The 17,203-nt window shown below is 45.7% G+C and overlaps 3 protein-coding genes across 12 annotated transcripts in view; 1 reads left to right on the forward strand and 2 right to left on the reverse strand.

The window, feature by feature from the left end:
• The window catches only part of pi4kaa (phosphatidylinositol 4-kinase, catalytic, alpha a), a 30,437-nt gene extending 28,534 nt beyond the window's left edge, over positions 1–1,903 (reverse strand). For 4 of the 7 annotated variants that reach the window (XM_061747173.1, XM_061747172.1, XM_061747174.1 and 1 more), the window contains exons 1-2: positions 1,679–1,903; positions 61–177 (exon numbers count right to left, since the gene is read on the reverse strand). In XM_061747173.1, coding sequence (XP_061603157.1) covers positions 61–177; positions 1,679–1,777 — 216 coding nt within the window. In that variant the 5' untranslated portion in view covers positions 1,778–1,903. The remainder of the gene's footprint in view (positions 1–60; positions 178–1,678) is intronic. The other 3 variants (XM_061747177.1, XM_061747176.1, XM_061747175.1) reach the window with 1 other exon arrangement.
• A 663-nt stretch (positions 1,904–2,566) lies between these two features.
• On the reverse strand, positions 2,567–15,675 carry slc25a1b (slc25a1 solute carrier family 25 member 1b). 4 transcript variants are annotated; one of them, XM_061747219.1, is made up of 10 exons: positions 15,535–15,675; positions 10,222–10,514; positions 7,111–7,218; positions 6,934–7,033; positions 5,849–5,987; positions 5,681–5,765; positions 4,933–5,037; positions 4,655–4,770; positions 4,491–4,564; positions 2,567–3,958 (listed from the first exon to the last, which is right to left on the reverse strand). In XM_061747219.1, the coding sequence occupies exons 1-10, from the start codon at positions 15,573–15,575 to the stop codon at positions 3,844–3,846; spliced, it is 1,176 nt and encodes a 391-aa protein (XP_061603203.1). In that variant the 5' UTR covers positions 15,576–15,675; the 3' UTR covers positions 2,567–3,843. The 4 variants fall into 4 exon arrangements, with proteins under 4 accessions (XP_061603203.1, XP_061603202.1, XP_061603204.1 ...); XM_061747218.1 differs by having other exon boundaries at positions 10,222–10,517; XM_061747220.1 differs by lacking the exon at positions 10,222–10,514 and having other exon boundaries at positions 6,934–7,218; positions 15,535–15,671.
• On the forward strand, positions 10,557–16,811 carry zgc:56235 (Voltage-dependent anion-selective channel protein 2-like). The gene is made up of 9 exons (XM_061747224.1): positions 10,557–11,114; positions 11,625–11,695; positions 12,360–12,409; positions 13,252–13,404; positions 13,479–13,531; positions 13,604–13,825; positions 14,363–14,513; positions 14,598–14,655; positions 15,588–16,811. Exons 1-9 carry the CDS (start codon positions 11,041–11,043, stop codon positions 15,677–15,679), a joined length of 924 nt encoding a protein of 307 aa, XP_061603208.1. The 5' UTR covers positions 10,557–11,040; the 3' UTR covers positions 15,680–16,811.
• Positions 16,812–17,203: the final 392 nt, after the last annotated feature.

Here is a 17,203-nt window from a genome sequence, read left to right on the forward strand (position 1 = left end):
CTTTGAAGCGACAAAACGAGTGCGTCGTCGTCTTAACAGTCGCGGCAGTGCGGCGCCCACCTGCAGGTCGGACTCCACCAAGAAGATGCCCAGCGCCAGCACGGCGTCCCGCCGCCTCTCGTCCAGCTGGAACACCCCTCGCACGTCCACGGGACACATGCATTGTAACTTCTGCACCTGTGATCGCGACGCACTTTGATGACGACGCGTAGAACGTGACGCGCCCTTGTTCATCGTGTAATTTCACGGCCGTGACGATGAATCGAATAACTCAAATAATTCCGTTCCTGAAAGTCACGATAATAAGTGACACCCACTTCCCCGCCTTTCTGTGACTCTTCCAGTCTGTGTTGCAACCTGCTCAGTGGCCACTTCCCTGTGAGTACAGTGCTTCCTGTTTGAAGCCTCAGTAGTGGCCGGTGGCCGCCAAGCTTCAAGTGTCACAGAATGTCATTAGCAGGTTGTAAAAGATAGACTGGAAGAGTCACAGAAAGGCATACAAGTGGACTTCCGGACGTGCATTCAAAAGTTAAGAGATGGTCAAATTAAGTTTGCCTGTAGAGGTTATTGTCCATGCTTATGTTCATCCTGATGTTTCACTTTATTTATTTATTTTTTATTTGTTTTACTTTTCCGAGTTTATTAATTTTAGTGGCAGAAACAACAACAAATGATTTTACCACAAGTACACAATACCTTCATTACGCTCACGTTTAGATTCCTATGTAGTGCAACATTGTTATTAGTGGTTGACCCAAGTCATAATTATGAGATAGTATTTCATTATTGTAAGATAGTACCTAGTAATTACGTGTTAGTAGCTCATAATTATCATAATTAAGACTTGCGTTTTTATTAACTGTAATCATGAAGTGTCTCATCTACTCCAGTAAAAATAAATTTGTTTTACATTTCCTAGTTTGTTTGTTTTTTAAAACTGGTGGAAACATGGAAGCCTGTAATAATATGAATTGCTCCATGTAAATTACTTCTACCAGTTGTTGTTTTTAACTGGCTGAAAAGTAATATTATTGAGATATTCATAATTATCAGAAAAACACACAAGGAACACCCTTGTACTCGAGTACACAGTAGAATTATGACTTAAATCAAGCACCAATAACAAAGCTTGGGCTATGAGTAGATGACAAAATGTAGCAAAATAATGTAAATGATCATGTTTAGCAGTTTTTTTTTTTGTCTGGCCTCCAGAGAAATATTCCTAACTTTTGATTTGAGTTTCACGTGCATTTTGTTTGGCGGTGTCGTCATGAAATGTTGATAACATCAAATGTGCCGTGGCTCAATGGTTGACAGTCCCAAAACCGGTTTCCTCCAGTTGTTGCTGTACAACAGCTGTATAGATTGAATACAGCTCGTTGTTTTGTTCTAGTAACGCTATGTAGGACCGAACTAGCTTGATGCTGGTTAGGTATGGACAGTGGGTCGCTAGTGGATTATGGGTTACTATCAGTCAGCTGTCATTTGCCGACTTCGTCTTATTCCTGACGGTACATTAGGTCACTTCCGTCACGACATCTCCAGCCAGCCTGACCCAAACGATCGTGGTCGTTTCGTGAACATTAATATTCGTGTCACTCGTGAAAAACAGACGTTAGCTAGCCTTAGCGCCCGTGCTGACCGCTAAGTTAGCATCGATGCTTTCCGGGCTGCTAACCTTGTCGAGCGGCGCCTGCCGGTGAGCCGCCAGCGAGCGAGCCAGCGACAGCACGGTGTTGAAGTAGAAGCCCCGGCTGCCCTCTCGGTGGAGAGCCATGATTCCGCTTTCAAACGTTAAACCGCCGACACCAACAGGAGCATCTTTGATTTGGGTTTTGTTTTTGGGCCCCAAACAGGATGACGCGCCGACATGTACGGCGAGCGAGCAGGTCCAAAGAGAGCGAAGCGAGCTCACCGTCACAGAGACACAAAAGTAAACACGGACCAACTTTTCCAGTCAGAGCCCAATTTTTTATTACTTGTGAGCGTTCACACTTTAACCTCTGACAAACACTGAAGGCACAGGGATAAACAATATCTGTTATGACAGAGGTTCTCAAACTGGGGTCTGCAAGATCCTTTACAATCAATTGTTATATCGTTTTCAAGAAAAGTGCATATCTACGTATGGGGACTGGCGCCCCAATAAAAGTAAAATAAAACAAACGAGCATTGCCTAAGTCATTGACATCTCACTGTATAAAGCCAAAGTGCTTTCCAGAGGCTCACGTTCAGCCATACACACACACATTCCAACACCAGCGTGGCATCTGCTGCCAGGCCCACTCGGAGCAATTTCGGCGTAAGTATCTTGCCCATTGGCATTCCGGGAGCCGGGATTCCAACCACCCACCCCTCGGTCACTGGACGACCAGCTCCACAACCGCCCAATAAGAAACAGCAACGTGCTTACTAAATGTGTCACGGGCCACATTGTAGTTATGGCTTCCCTCGGAGGGCCGTTGTGACTGTGAACCCATAGAAAATATTGTCTCATATAATGACATATACACAACAAATTGATGGATAACTAGTTTTAAAATCAGAAGCCAATAAAAACAAAATGTAAACTATTATTACATTTATTTGAAAAAGGTGATTGGTAACATAAAATGCTTGCAATATCTCAACATTATCCAAGCAGAGACACCAATTTTGGTATTTTCACAAGAAACATGAAGTCGACACGCATGATTTACTCTCTCGGGCCACATAAAATGATGCCGCGGAGACCAACGCTTATTCGCATTTTCTTTACCCGACCCATTACTTATTTGCATTTTTTCCCCCCATGCCAATTATAAGGAGCGTCAATAATTCATCTGATGGATTTTGGCTATTTGGGGTCGGGCACAGCGCATCTGTAGCTACCCGTACATCTATAGCTCAAGGCACCGCCGTATTGCAACTTTCTTGGTAAATACAAATGAATTCTCGAAATTAGGAGTTTTTATCCTGAAAAAAAATGTTATTGTAAAGAGTTTTCATTAAAAAAAAAAAAAAAAAAAGTTGTCACCCCCCCCCCCACCCTCCTCAATCAAATATGAATTTATCGTAATATTTGGACTAATTTCTCGACCGTAGCCAACTTCTACGTCCTACAGCATTTCAGGGCACACGTGGCATTTATGTTGAGGAAATTTCTTTCCTTGAACCCAAAAAGTTTGAGAACCTGTGTCATGGAATATACAAGTCGTGGTATATATGAAAGCCAGGCCGGCGCTGAGCTCGTCGCGTAAACATCTTAACGAGCAAGTAGACCCCCGCAAACTCCGATATGGCACACTGGACATCAAGAATGAGCAAGGCAATTAATAGCATACACTTCATCTGATAGAAACGTTAAAAAGCACCCAACTTCTGTGGAATGACGTAGAAGGCACTGTCAGTGGAATTTCATTTTGTAAAATCATTCTTGAAAGGCAACAAAAATAATCATAATCAGATTACACTTAATAGAATCATACACCTCAGATGAACCTCAAATGACACCAAGTAGGCACTTCGAGGCAGAATTTTTTGTCCATAACATTTCATTTATAAAGAAAGTCTACGTAGTTGCATACGTAAGAAGGCTTTCAAATCTTCAAGTTTCATTTCTTGGTCATTAAATGTGTCCCATTCTTTTCTCTCATTAAAAGAGAGTCGTTGCCGTTCACATGCTTGCCCTTCCTGCCCGAGTCGCTTCCACATTCCACAGCCCCTTTCCTGACAATACTGCGTAAATCACAAACCCAACCATCACTTTGCATTTGCGCGCCTGTGTTAATAACTCAGAGGTAGGCGGGAGGAAAAACTGGGAACGGGAGGAAAGCGGTTTGGGACTGTCAAGCGGGTCCAGAGTCAGTCTGTCTTCCAAACCATGTTGAGGGCCTTCACCACCTCCTCGTAGATGATGAAGACGATGGCCACGTCCAAGCACACCCGACCCAGACGAGGCACGGTACCTTTGTAGAACCTGAACAATTGCAGTGACACAGTCAGTCAACAATGCCTACCAATTAATATTTGTTTATTCATCTCATAAGTGGACCTAAAATAATACCCTGAGGTATCCCACAGTGCTCGTCAGGCTACTATAAAGGATAGGTATAATAGGTAATAATGGTGCATTGTGTAATACATTTTCATTTCATGAGCTACTCGGACTCAATTTTGTAATAATCTGCCATATTTTGTAATACATTTCTTGAAAGCAAATTGCATTTTGTAACGCAATGTTACACATTGCAATAGAAACGAGAAAAATGAAATTTGTTCTGTACATCTCATCACGTTGCCTTTGTTTTCATTATTTCGCAGCTGAATTATAGGCTCTGGAGAACAAAACTGTTTGGATCTTGCACTGGTGGCTCACTGCAGTCCAGTCGTTCATTCAAACACGGACCACCCAACTAGTGTTTTCCAAAATGAGCAGTGCAGAGAGGTGGCAGACGTGAAAACGGGAGCTGGCACTAGCGCGACTCGAGCGTCCAAATTGTCAGACTTACGCCCTGGGACCCTCGTGCTTCATGATCTTGATGGCGCAGTCCACGGTGCCTTTGTACTTGTGCGCTTCCAGACCCTGTTGACGCGCACAGAAAGACGACTGTTATGTATTTCAACATTTGGAAGTTGTCAAGAAGTGGGGGGGGGAATCCAAAACTCTAGCGACCTGCATTCGGGTTTTGATGACGTCCAGCGGCGTGTTTCCGAAGACACTGGCCGCTCCGGCGACCGCGCCGAACGTTCCCGTTATCAACGGGTTAATGGCTTTGTTTGGGTTGTCGCCTTGACCGCACAAAAAAATACAAAATAAAAGTTTAGTCTTCAGGCCGCTAAACATCCATCCATCCATTTTCTGTACCGCTTCTCCTCACACGATCAGATAATTGTGTATTTGTCTTGATGGTGACGCAGCATGTGGCGGCCTCTTCGCGTGTGATTTTGTACCTTTGTACCAGTTCCTGAGCGAGGTCATGACGTAGAAGCGGATGGCCTGGTTGGAGCCTTGTTTGAGCACGGTGGCCGTCAAACCTTGATACGTTCCTCTCAGCCCTGCGGACAAGAGTGGCAGTCAGAACTTCAATACTGCAAACGTTTGCAATAGACACTTTTAAGGACAGATGGGATTTTTGTATTATTATTATTTCTCAATGTCATTTGTTTTGAAATCTCTATGTCTTTGAAATCATTTGTTTTAGTTATTTCTGTACGCTATTTTATCATTTCAGTTTTATGATTTCTGCAGATTTATCATACTTTCTGTATTTTGATCGCTGTCATTTGAAATCATTTATGCTGTATATTTATCATAATTTGTATTTTGATGTATCTCTCTGTTACTATTTCTGTAATCATTGTCATTTTTAAATGATCCATTTGATCTCAATATTTCAGTTTTTTATTAATATTTCTGTATATCACCAATTCTGTATTTGTTATAATGATTTCTATATTTGTATTTGAATCATTCATATTTTCCTATCACCGTGTATCAGAAATCATGACTTGTGCAGTATTGAATAATTGTCCCTTTTTTTTGTTTTGTTTTTTTGCATTATTTCTGAATGATGATATGCAAGTTTGAACAATAATTATCCGCGTCCAGTACTTTTGCCATCATTCTTTGATTTCCCGTTGGACATTTTGGAGGAACGCGCCGCTCGGGCGACCTTGTTGCGACCTTGTTGCGTCTCACCTTGAGTTCTGATGATCTCCCGGACGCCGTGAAAGAATCCCTTGTACTTGGGGTTGGCCGACGTCTGATCGTGGATGAATTTGACCTGCAAAACACCACCCGGCCGTGACTCGGACAGCGTAGGAGAGCGCGGCGGGCGTGTGCGGCGGCGGCGGCTTGACCTCTGACCTTGACCGTCTCCATGGGACACACGACCGCCACGGCTTCGGCCACGCCGGCGCCCAGGCCGCACAGGAAGCCGCGCTTGCTGTCCAGCTTGCCGCTGTCGTCGCGCATCTTGTTGCTAAGGAACTCGAACACGCCGAATCTGTCGGCAAACGTGACGCCGGTTCTCAAAATGGCACAAGTTCAAACACTGAAATCAACTCGACCGCATCTCACAATTGGTCTGGTTGAATTATTAGCATTATTATAGTTTAGCTTATATATTTGATGATTACATTACTCATGTCTACTGTTAGGATTTCTTCATTTCTTAATCATTTCTCTTTTTTTGGTCATTTTTGCCGTTTTAATAATTTCTGTATTATAATTTCAGTTTTAGTCATTTCTGTGTTTTTTCATCATCCTGTCTGTAGTTCTTAACGTTACTTCTGCATTTTTGATTCATTTTTGTATTTTTCCATTCAAACATTTCTGTTTCTATATTTTGAGCATGATCATATCTTGCTTTAATCATTTTTTAATCATAATTTCTCTATTTAATAATTTCATCATTTTTAATGCATTTACTTTTCTGGGTGCGCAAATCATTTCTGCATTTTTCAATCATAATTGTATTCATAATTACATAACTTTGAATCCTATTTTGCCATTTGTATTTATTTTTCAATCAAAATTTAAATCATGATTTTAGCATTTCATTTTTGTATAATTTCTGCACTTTCTTTGTTTTTTCTGTGTTTGTTTCAATCATTTCTGCATTTTGAAAATTGTGTTGGATTATTTTTCTGTATTTCTTAATCACGATGTATAAGTACAGTATGTATTTGAATTGTGTGAGAACACGTGTTTTGGCGATATATTATTAGTGTTATTGTCTTATTCATTTCGCATCGCGGTCAACCGAAAAGCAATTAGTTATTAATTATCCCCAGAATATCCCTTTTTGAAAAACGGCGACATTGACGATCCTTCATTTATTCCAACTAAACTTGAACTCTCCTGAGCAGCAGTGACGCAGAACTATTGGGGGGGGGGGGGGGGGGGAATGCCGAAGGTTCGGATTGTACGACGGCGCTTCCGACGGGTACCTGACGGCCGCTTTGGGAATGGACCCGTAGAGCAGCGAGCTGAGACCGCGATAAAGACCCCCGACGCCGTGGCCGCTGACCGTCTGCTTCACGCAGTCGCCTGAGACACACAAACAAACCAAAGGCGTCCACGGAAGAAGAACCAGGCGGGAGCGCAAAAGGCGAGCCGCTGCTGACCGACGCCTCTGTACTTGGGCGGGTTGGCCTTCTCGTCCAGCTGCAGTTGAGTCTTGACGTACTCGGTGGGGAAGGTGATGCAGATCTCGATGCCGCCCGCGATGCCGCCTGCGACCCGACGCCAAACAAAAACAAAGCACATGAGCGCCCAAGTCCAACGCAAGGCAAACCGGCCGCTGTACACGACGAAGCCACGCAATGGCGCGGAAATGATACTTGAAATACTTGAGCATGTATTCACTACTACCCTTGATAGTCAACGCTTCCTCTTAGTTGCTCTTTGTCCACACCAGCAGAACAACTTCTGCATTTGAGTAAGTCGACTAAATACACGTTATGAGTGAGGCAAAACTATGCGCTCGTTGAAAATTGCTACTACTACTAACAGTATAGAATTCTACTAGTTGACATCTAGTGCTCCACTGGTAGTACTAGTAGCACACCGTGCACAATTCCACAGCAAGACGGGCACACCCACACGTCACCTGTGACCGGCATCCCGCTCTGGACTTCACATAGCTGGGAAATACACAAAACAAGCGGTTGACCTTTAAAAGTGCGTGAGTAGACCCCGGGATTGTTTGTTACAAAAAAAAAAAAAAAACGCAGCCCCCGGAGCCAGTTTTGCTAAACAACAAAGTATAGTAGACGTGCAGAAAAGCCTCGAGAAGCCGTGCCTGAAAAGACGCGGGAACGCTGCCACTTTGGTTCCCAGTGGCCATTTTTAAAGGGGATCTTACAAATGGTTTTTTTTTTGTTTTTGTTTTTTAACTCAGTCTCTGAAGCCAGTTTGACTCAAGGAAATGACATTTGCTAGACAAGTCTATTGTGAGTCGAGGCACAAAAAAGCCTCAAGAAGCCACGCCTGAAAGCAGCCATTTTGGTTCGCAGTGGCCATTTTGTCATTTTTAAGGGGGTCTTTCAAATGCTTTGAAAATTCAGCGCCTGAAGCCAGTCGGACTTGGCACCATGAAATTTGGCAGCCGTGACCCACAATTAAGTCTCCAAAAGCCACGCCCGAAAAGACATTTTTGTTTCAAACAACCATTTTCGGGTTCTTTTGAACATTTCCTCGTTTGTAAGGCCACCGCACCACTCGGCTTGCATTCGGGCACGCCTGCCGCGACACGAACTGAGGCCCACTGTGCTATCAGAGTATCGCGCTTTGTCATCGCATTGCACGTGTGTGTGTGTGTGCGTGTGTGTGTGTTGAGGGGCCTCTCAGCACACAGTGCAAAGGTCAGAGAGTCACAGCATGCGCAAGAAGAAAGGACAACCTTTGGTCTTTTTGTTTGCGCACGTGTTCGGGCAACATCATAGCAATCATTAAGCCAACTGCGTTAAAGTCGACCGCCCCAAAAAACGTTCAAATTAATGTTCTGTGTTTCCAAAGTAAACTGCAAAATAATAACCACGTTCTAAAGAGTGACGCTCTTCATTTAAAGACACCAAGCAGATATCCGTGTTTTGAAAATGTTCGAAATGCTGAAAGACTTCTAATAATAGAGTGCTGAATTGTTGAGCTATAGCTTAGCATCTTTTTCACCGTTTGAATGTTGCCGATTTTGTGGGCGTGGCTAAAACATCCCCTTTGTAGCGCAGGTTCCCTCCCCCACCATGTAAGTACAAAGTGACGTCATTTGGTTTGGCTGCTCAGTTGTGAGTTAGCCGTGCTTAGCGTCCACAACGAGGCCCATTTGCAACACCGGCGGGCAGTTAGCGAGCTAACGATGGCGCCGCCCCGAAAGTTTACAGCACAGCTCGGTGACGTTTTTTGAAGCTAAAAAGCGATGAAGTGACTTTTTGAAAGACACGCAGATGACGAGCTGACCATCGACACCACCGGCCGACTCTGCGCTGCGCATTTTACGACAAATAGTTTTGTAAACTTTCACCAGAGACAACCTGGCTTGGTGGGTAACGGGGCAGTGCCAACTACCCGGGCTTCGTCCTACCGTGCCGCTGTCATTTGCCGCCGTGTTCGGTTGTGACACCACGTCACAGACAACGAGGCTAAGTTGACTCGTGCGCTTATGTTTATGATTATAGTCCACAATAACCATTGGATTTTGAAGTCGGGCCTCCCAACGTGATTGGACATCGTATATCAGCCGCTCAGTATGTTCGATTCCTTTTGGCGCGTCCAACGGACGCGCCCGCTACGTCAGAGAGGTGGCCCTTATTACGTAATCCAGTTTTGAAACCTGATTTATGTACTTTTGTTTGAATTCATTGAAATTTGGCAGCCTTGTTAACATCGAATTCGCATGCCCCGTTTCGGGCCCGTTTAGTGCCTCTATAAAAGTAGTTTTTGTTAGCCTTTTCCTGAAATAACATGCTAAATGTCATTAACATACACTAAACATTTTAATATTTGGCACTACACTAAACATTTTAATATTTGGCAATATATTTGAAGGGGGAAAATGAATAAAATGGGAAAATGTGCTCGAGTAGCTTCGTGCCGCTGCTAACGTGCGTCATTGTACGCCATCGCCACCTTCCGATTAAATTGCAATTTAGTGATCTTACTTGGACCTTCGGCCACGCGAATGATAGGAAAAAAAGTTACGAAATTGACTTTAAAGAATGTAGTTTAACATTATTTTGGCTTAAGAGTGCCGCAATGGACGAGTTTTGAGAGTTATAAGCTGTCGCTGGGTTTTTTTATTTAAAAATGGAAAAAAAAAATGGAGCAATGAAGGAACTGTGATGCCCTTGCACGTGGGCAAGGAGAGTCGGAGGGTGGCAAGGAGCTGCTGGAGGCCACAACTCAGAGCCGCTAACCCTCTCGCGAGGCCACGCCCCTTACAGGCACACATGCAACAAATACTTCAGTACACTTTATGAAACTATTACGTTACGTTTTTTTAAGTATAACTATGAAGCAAAAAGTGTGTCGTCATTGGGGGCGGGAACAACTTCATTTCAGCCATCGTTTTCTGTAGCCAACCGCAACAAGCATTGGCGCTCACGTTCATTTCAATGAGGGAACATTGAAGGAATTATACAGACCAATCATTCCAATTCTCGCGGAGGCAAGTAGTGCCTTATGTGTTGGCACGTGAGCCATTATCGGAGGACTTTTCCAACTTTCTCGTAAGCGTTTACCTGCCAGGATGGCCTTGCCGGGGTGCGTCAGCTTGGCTTTGCCCGCAGGGGCGGCGGCGGCGGCCAGGCGGCGCGTCCTGCCGCGGAAGGGCTTCACGGAGCTCGGCTGTTCGGACATGAGTGCGGCGGTCGTCGCCCCCCGGCCTCCCTCGCGCGCGGTGGGACGAAGAAGCCTCACGCGGTCGCGCAAGTGCGACGTGCGCCCCTGACCGTTGGACTTGGGACGGCACTCTCGCTGCCTTCTTCTTGTGGACTTTTGACAGGCGAAAGTTCTCCTCGGCGGTGTCGCCTCGCTGCTGAACGAACGTCGAGTTAGACTTTGCTGTGATGGGCGGAGCCGCGCACGCCACGCCCCCGCCTCCTTTTAAGGGGGACGCGTCAACAACCAACAACAACAACCATTCTGTCCTAAACGGGAACCGAAGTACACTTGACGGACAAAGCCCGAATTGACCTTACGTAGAATGAATGTGTTAATGGTGTACGAGTTTGTGTTAAACGTCATTTGGACCCGCTCGTGCAGCCAAATAACGTAACTAACATGTTAAAAACAGCTCTCAACATGTCTCAACTTTGCCAAAGGCAATATTGAACATATTTAGAGTCAACGCAAGCTATCATACGAGCAGTAAGGCTTGTTACGCCTCACAAGTTGTTTGGCCACACTTCCGGTGACGCTTTACTTTGACAGCCCAGCTTTTGAAAATGGCTCTTTGTTTTCGCAGCTACGGCGCACGCGCAGTGTGTTGACGTCATTTTGGGACGGGAGAGGGTTTCGCCCGCGTCTCCACAGCGCGCCGTTTGGCCCTACTTCCGGAAATGGAGGCCACTTTCGCATCGGCGTGGCGCATGCGCAGTGCGTCTCCTTCACAGTGCCCTGCGACGGCGTTCAAGTAAGCTAGCCGTCCCTCCGCTCAGCATCGTCACGCCACCGGGACTTCGCCGGCTCCGCTATCGCCCCTTCGGACCGGTGAGCAGCATCGGCGCCTTATCGTCGCGCAGTCAGCCGCGCCGGACATTTGACGTCCCTTTGCTAACCTTCGCGGTCAAGGTTAGCCGCGCGGCTCGCGCCTCAGGCGATCTGGCTAACGGCAGCCGGCTGCCATTATGTAAGGATGGCGAGCCTCGCGTGCATCGTTTAATCCCGGGTTTATACGCCTCTCGTCGGCTTCGCTTAGCGCGTCATTGCGGCCAACCGGACGCGATTTGATCGGGTAAAATGGTTCCCGGAGCCCAGCTGCCTTTTGTCCCTTTGTGTCCTTTGTCCGCCAGGAAAGATGCTGCATCGAGCATTCATCGTTCAAAGTGCAACACCCGCACCGGGAGGAGCGCGGAATCCGTTCCATTGGACTAAATAGCACATCTGTATTAAAAACATGGTTTTGTTCCCTTTTGTGTCGCAGCATGATGGCAGTGCCCCCTTGCTACGCAGACCTGGGCAAAGGTGCCAAGGACATCTTTAGCAAAGGCTACGGTGAGTCGGGCATTCAACGCGGCCTTTGGCTCGACTTGTTGTCGCGGTCCATCATTGCAGCGTGCGGGATCCGAAGACGTAAACCGGGTTGACCTCCACTACGTCGTGACGCATTCAAACTCGATTAATCGACTGTGTGACACCGCTACGAATCTCGAGTAACTTCCTGGCCGTGTTCACGTGACGACGCGATGTTGCTTCCGGTGACCTCTACTATGGCAATGGGACACATTTTGACTCCTGACCAACTCTACTGAATGTGACTGTACTACTGCCGACTAACTGTACCAAGCAGGGATTTGCCAGTATTGGCCTTGTTTCAAGGTATCGGGTACTCGCGAAGGCTGCCGATACCAGCCACTGAAGGGGGGCAAAAACTAAAAAACGAAATAATTTGCTCCTCGCCAGTAGCGGGCCGGTTTGACACGTCGGCAAACCAAGCGCATCGGAAACAAAGAATGGACTTTGTCCACAATCATCCCGTCATTGCATTAATTGAAATGTTGTGTGTCAAACGTCCGCGTGGTATCAGTACTCGGCGAATAGTCATCCTGAAAAAAAAGTGGTACGGGACATCCGTAGTAGCGACCACGTCAGCGTGAGCGGATGTGCTAAGCTAACAGCTTCCGTGTTATGAAATGTTTTTTCTGGTCCCTCCTTCCAGGCTTCGGACTGGTGAAGCTGGACCTGAAGACCAAATCTCAAAGTGGCGTGGTGAGTGTCGTCGTCTTTGTTTTTTTTTGTTTTGTTTTTTCTCCAGAGGCCTCTAACGAGTGACTCCGCCCACCGACACACATGATAACGAGTGTCTGAGGGTCTATCTGCTCTGTGTCCCTATATACCCTTTGACCCCCACCCCCTTCCTGACTCCGCCCCCTCTTCGAACATCACGGGCGTGCGGCGTAGATGGTAAGACGGCCGTGAGACCATCATCATCTTTTTTCCTTCTTTAATCATCTCTCACCTGCATCTGAGCGTGCGTTCCGTTTTTGTTGTATTTTCTCACATTGTGGCCTGCAATTTATTAGACGCCTCACCCCGTATAAAAGAAAAAAGAAAAACTATATCCAAACATATGAATGATCTTAAGCATAATGTATTCTGGCATGAAATGTAAACGTTTTTATAGCCTTAGACTTAGTTGCAATTACATTGACCTAATAATTAGAAACTATCAAAAACAACTTAATTTAATAACTTATTTACAATACTTAGCCCAAGTCATTTGTGAAAAATTGTGTTCTAAAAAAAAAAGTGTGCAAACACAGATTTTATTTTGACTGCTTTTCAAGGGACCCAAGCATGTTTGCAATAAATAGAATAGACCCCTCTCCTCCAATGAACGCCCCCCCACCCACTCTGAGGAAATCTGTTTTTTCACTTTGTACATTGTATTCTTGTCCGTTTCTGTAATAAAATGCATGAGAAACGATCTACATTTCCTATCACGTCTGCAATGTGCAACACTATTGTCGCGGCAGATAAGCCGAAAGTGATAATGTCCAAAAATTGGCATATCTTGTTGAAGTGTATTTTGTGTGCGCGCACGCGTTCAGGAGTTCAACACGTCCGGTTCGAGCAACACGGACTCGGGCAAAGCGTCGGGCAGCCTGGAGACCAAATACAAGATGAAGGAGTTGGGCCTGAGCGTCAACCAGAAGTGGAACACGGACAACACGCTGGCTACCGAGGTCACGCTGGAGGACCAGGTCGGTGTCGGTCCCGGTGGCGGTGCGTGCATGCGCGTTGATAAAGCTCTTGCCACACTTGTGTTTGCCCACAGCTGACTCAAGGCTTGAAGGTGGCGTTGGACACATCCTTTGTTCCAAACACTGGGTGAGAGCACGTTGACTTTTGTTTTGTTACCCTGGCCACGCGGTGTTGAAAAGCGGGCGTCGCCCTTTCCAGCAAGAAGAGCGGCAAGCTGAAGACGGGCTACAAGCGCGACTACGCCAACCTGGGCTGCGACGTGGACTTCGAGGGGCCCGTCGTCCACGCCGCCGCCGTGCTGGGCTACGAGGGCTGGCTGGCCGGCTACCAGATGGCCTTCGACACGGCCAAGTCCAAACTGGCTCAGAACAACTTTGCCTTGGGGTACAAGGCCGGCGACTTCCAGCTGCACACCAACGTGTGAGTTGACGCACGACCTCAACGTAGCGCCCGTTGCCAAAAATGCTCCTCGACTCCCATTTCAAAACTAGTTATCCGTCAATTTGTGAATAATGTGAGGCGATTGGACATTTACGGGTTCACAGTCGTAACGGCCCTCCGAGGGAATCGAACTACGATGCGGCCTACGACACCCCTGCCCTAGTGTGAGGTCACGGTCGTTACATGACATCACAGCACGGACAGTATGGCGTCATAATTAAGCAGTGATGCGAGGCTAACACAATGGGACGTCATTGCATGACATCACAATGCAACAGCAGGATGTCATATTGTCAAGTAAAAAGTGGTCCAAGATGGATTTCGGCAAAAAACCTCATACAGAAAATATGAGCATGGATGTAAATACTGTACACGTGCAGTTATACATGCAGTTGGCATATGACAAGCTTAAAAAAAACAAAAAAAACAACAGATGGTCACATGGCGATGGCAGTCCATGATTGAGGGCTGTGGTTGTTGATGTGATTTTTTTTATTTTTTTTTTTGGTTTCTCAGCAATGACGGCACGGAGTTCGGCGGCTCAATTTACCAGAAAGTCAACGAGGCGCTGGAGACGGCCGTCACCTTGGCCTGGACCGCCGGCAGCAACAACACTCGCTTCGGCATCGCCGCCAAGTACAAAGTGGACGCCGACACTTCTGTGTCCGTAAGTCCGCAGGCACGAGCGCGCGCAGGCACGCGGATCCTGTTCCTGTTGTTCTAACCGCATTGTTCTGACCTCATCACGCAGGCCAAAGTCAACAACGCAAGTCTCATCGGAGTCGGATACACTCAGAGCCTCCGACCAGGTGAGTACAGTTGGGATTGAACGATTATCGACATATCGGAATATCAATTAGAAACACATACGGCTTTTTTCTCTTTTTTTTTTTGTCAGTCGATAAGAGATCAATTTTAAACTGACATTGAATTCTTATTCCACAAATGCGATATTAAAAAAAGGGTTTGGCTCCCCTGAAAATGCTCACTTCACTTTCTGAGAGATACTGACCCTGACCTTGCACGTTTGGACTTAAAACTAAGGTAAGCGAAAGATTAACATCTCAGCGAGACGGAGAGTTTGGAAAACTTTCCTGTCGAAAACCTTTGGGGAGCTCTTTATTTGTTGACGCTTTGATTTAACTTTGCTGCTGAGCCTGGACGCTCACTGCGCTTTTTGTTAGAAATTACAAACAAAGATGTCAAATGTGTAAGATAAAATCATAACATTTCAACATGTTGAAAAGGTGTTTCATAAACCTAGTCTTAAATCCATTTCATATTTCCCATATGGTTTGGCATTCTAATTGATGTCTTATGGTATTTTTACTGTATTATTGAATCGTGATTATTTTTTTTTTAGTTTTTGCGACTGTTTGTACAGTGACCTTGAATGTCCCGAAAAGCGCCTATAAACAAAATGAATGATGACTATTGTCGTTATAGTTACCCTTTTACTGCAAATGAATATTGTCTCCAAATGTTGGTCATTGGGCTTCCTTGACTTAACAATTGGTATCTGTCCTTAACAAAATATCGGTCTATCTGTAGAGACCATACAAGCGCGCGCACACACACAGTGGATAGGAATAGTCTACACACCCCTATTCAAATGGCAGGTTTTTGTGATGTTAAAAACAAAAAGAGAGACCATTAGCCGAATAGAACAGCTGAACTTCTTTCCTCACCGCTGATGTGAGTTAGCGTAGCCCGTGGCTAACGCGCCCATCTGTCCCGGCAGGCGTCAAGGTCACGCTGTCGGCGCTCATCGACGGAAAGAACTTCAACGCCGGAGGTCACAAGGTGGGCATGGGCTTCGAGCTGGAGGCGTAGAACGAGAAAAAGACGGGAAGAAGAAGACGAAAAACCACCATCACGTAGCTCCTCCCCCACACGCCCCACATCCCGCCAATCACACGCGAGCATGTTGACAGTGGAGGTGATTGTTGTTGTGTTGTGGTGCTGCTTGCTCCTCACTGAGAACTTTGACTGACCGTGTGTGAGTGTGTTAAGTTATGTCACTTCCTGTGGAGGGTTGCCGTGACGACCAGACTTAGGACAAAGTGTACGTGTGAGAGAGGCGCCGCTAGGTGAAAACAATGCAGTGTAATCTTCTGGTTATTATTTTGCATAGTTTTCTTCTCTACAGCAGTGTTCCCCAACCTTCTATACACCGCGGACCGGTTTAGAGTAGGTGTGTGTGTGGGTATATATATATATATATATATATATACACACACACACATACATACACACACACACGTGGTTGCCTCGCTTCCTCCTTCGCCCTTCACAGCGCGTCCACTGTGGGCGCGATAAGGGAGTCGGAGTTGTTGTCGGCAGCCAGACCAGACTGCAGTTCTGGAGCTCCTGAATGAGAGTAGACTTTGAACTCCATAAAAGTAGTTCTGCCTGCGTCGAGCAGAAACCTACGACTGTAGTGTCTGTATCAGAGCGGACTTGGTGCGTGAGAGTTAACTGTTGCGCTAAGGCCGTATTTTAAGTAGGACTCCTGATTTAGTGTTGTTTCGTTGAAAAGAGCAAATCTTTTCCGTAAACATAATGCACTGAATTAGTTTATGAAATGATTTTGTTTGGGCAGCCCGCTCGGACCGGAAACGGAAGCGTTCTGTGCAGCCTCGGAGTGTCAATTGAGAGGCGCAGCTGTTGCGGCGACGAAGATCCGGTCAATTTTCAAAATAAAACAGATTGGATTGCAACAGAAATGATATAAATTGGTCATTCTTTCGACCCGGGACCGGTGATTGGGGACCACTGCTCTACAGGATTGTTTTCATCTACTCGAACGTCGTCTATGTTCCGCAAAAACACTTTTTTCACCGTCCTCGTCGCCCCTCAAAATGCAAATTATTATTTTTTTTTGGTGTTGTCGTCGTTGTCACTTAGACCTCATTTTTCCATGTCAACTAGGGCAACTCTATTATTAAATATATTTCAAACGGAAGCGGTTCTTTGTGTTCTTTCAACAATGTCCTACATTTTGAACAAATGTGTCCAAATGTCACACTTTGATCATCCGGCAATGCTGTAGCATCGTTTATTTCCCAACTCTTCTTGTGAAAAAAGCAGAACGGATTAGAAGGATTTCATTCCCTTGAAAAGTTCAAACATTTTGATCGTCATCGACATTCCCCAAGACAAATTTTCCATCATCCTCGTTACCCCTCAAAATGCTCGCTTTTTGTGTCACTTGGCCCAAATGTTTTTTCCCCCAAGGCAAGTCTAATATTAATCTATGTCAAATAGTTCATATGTTGTTTTCAACAATTCACTACCTTTGAACGTGTCCAAATCGCAATCATTTGACATCACACGTCAGGGCGGCGCCAGAGCTTT

Source organism: Phyllopteryx taeniolatus, chromosome 15 (genome assembly GCF_024500385.1).
Source record: "Phyllopteryx taeniolatus isolate TA_2022b chromosome 15, UOR_Ptae_1.2, whole genome shotgun sequence".
NCBI lineage: Eukaryota > Metazoa > Chordata > Actinopteri > Syngnathiformes > Syngnathidae > Phyllopteryx > Phyllopteryx taeniolatus.

What these genes read in the sequence shown, in the direction of transcription:
- zgc:56235 (XM_061747224.1), top strand. Translation starts at nt 11,041, where the DNA reads ATGGAGGCCACTTTCGCATCGGCGTGGCGCATGCGCAGTGCGTCTCCT. An exon ending in CCAAATCTCAAAGTGGCGTG is followed by an intron (nt 12,410 to 13,251) that starts GTGAGTGTCGTC and finishes GCACGCGTTCAG; the next exon opens with GAGTTCAACACGTCCGGTTC. An exon ending in TTCCAGCTGCACACCAACGT is followed by an intron (nt 13,826 to 14,362) that starts GTGAGTTGACGC and finishes TTGGTTTCTCAG; the next exon opens with CAATGACGGCACGGAGTTCG.
- slc25a1b (XM_061747218.1), bottom strand. Translation starts at nt 15,575, where the DNA reads ATGGGCGCGTTAGCCACGGGCTACGCTAACTCACATCAGCG. An exon ending in GGAGATCATCAGAACTCAAG is followed by an intron (nt 5,038 to 5,680) that starts GTGAGACGCAAC and finishes TCTTGTCCGCAG; the next exon opens with GGCTGAGAGGAACGTATCAA. An exon ending in GCTCAGGAACTGGTACAAAG is followed by an intron (nt 4,771 to 4,932) that starts GTACAAAATCAC and finishes TGTGCGGTCAAG; the next exon opens with GCGACAACCCAAACAAAGCC.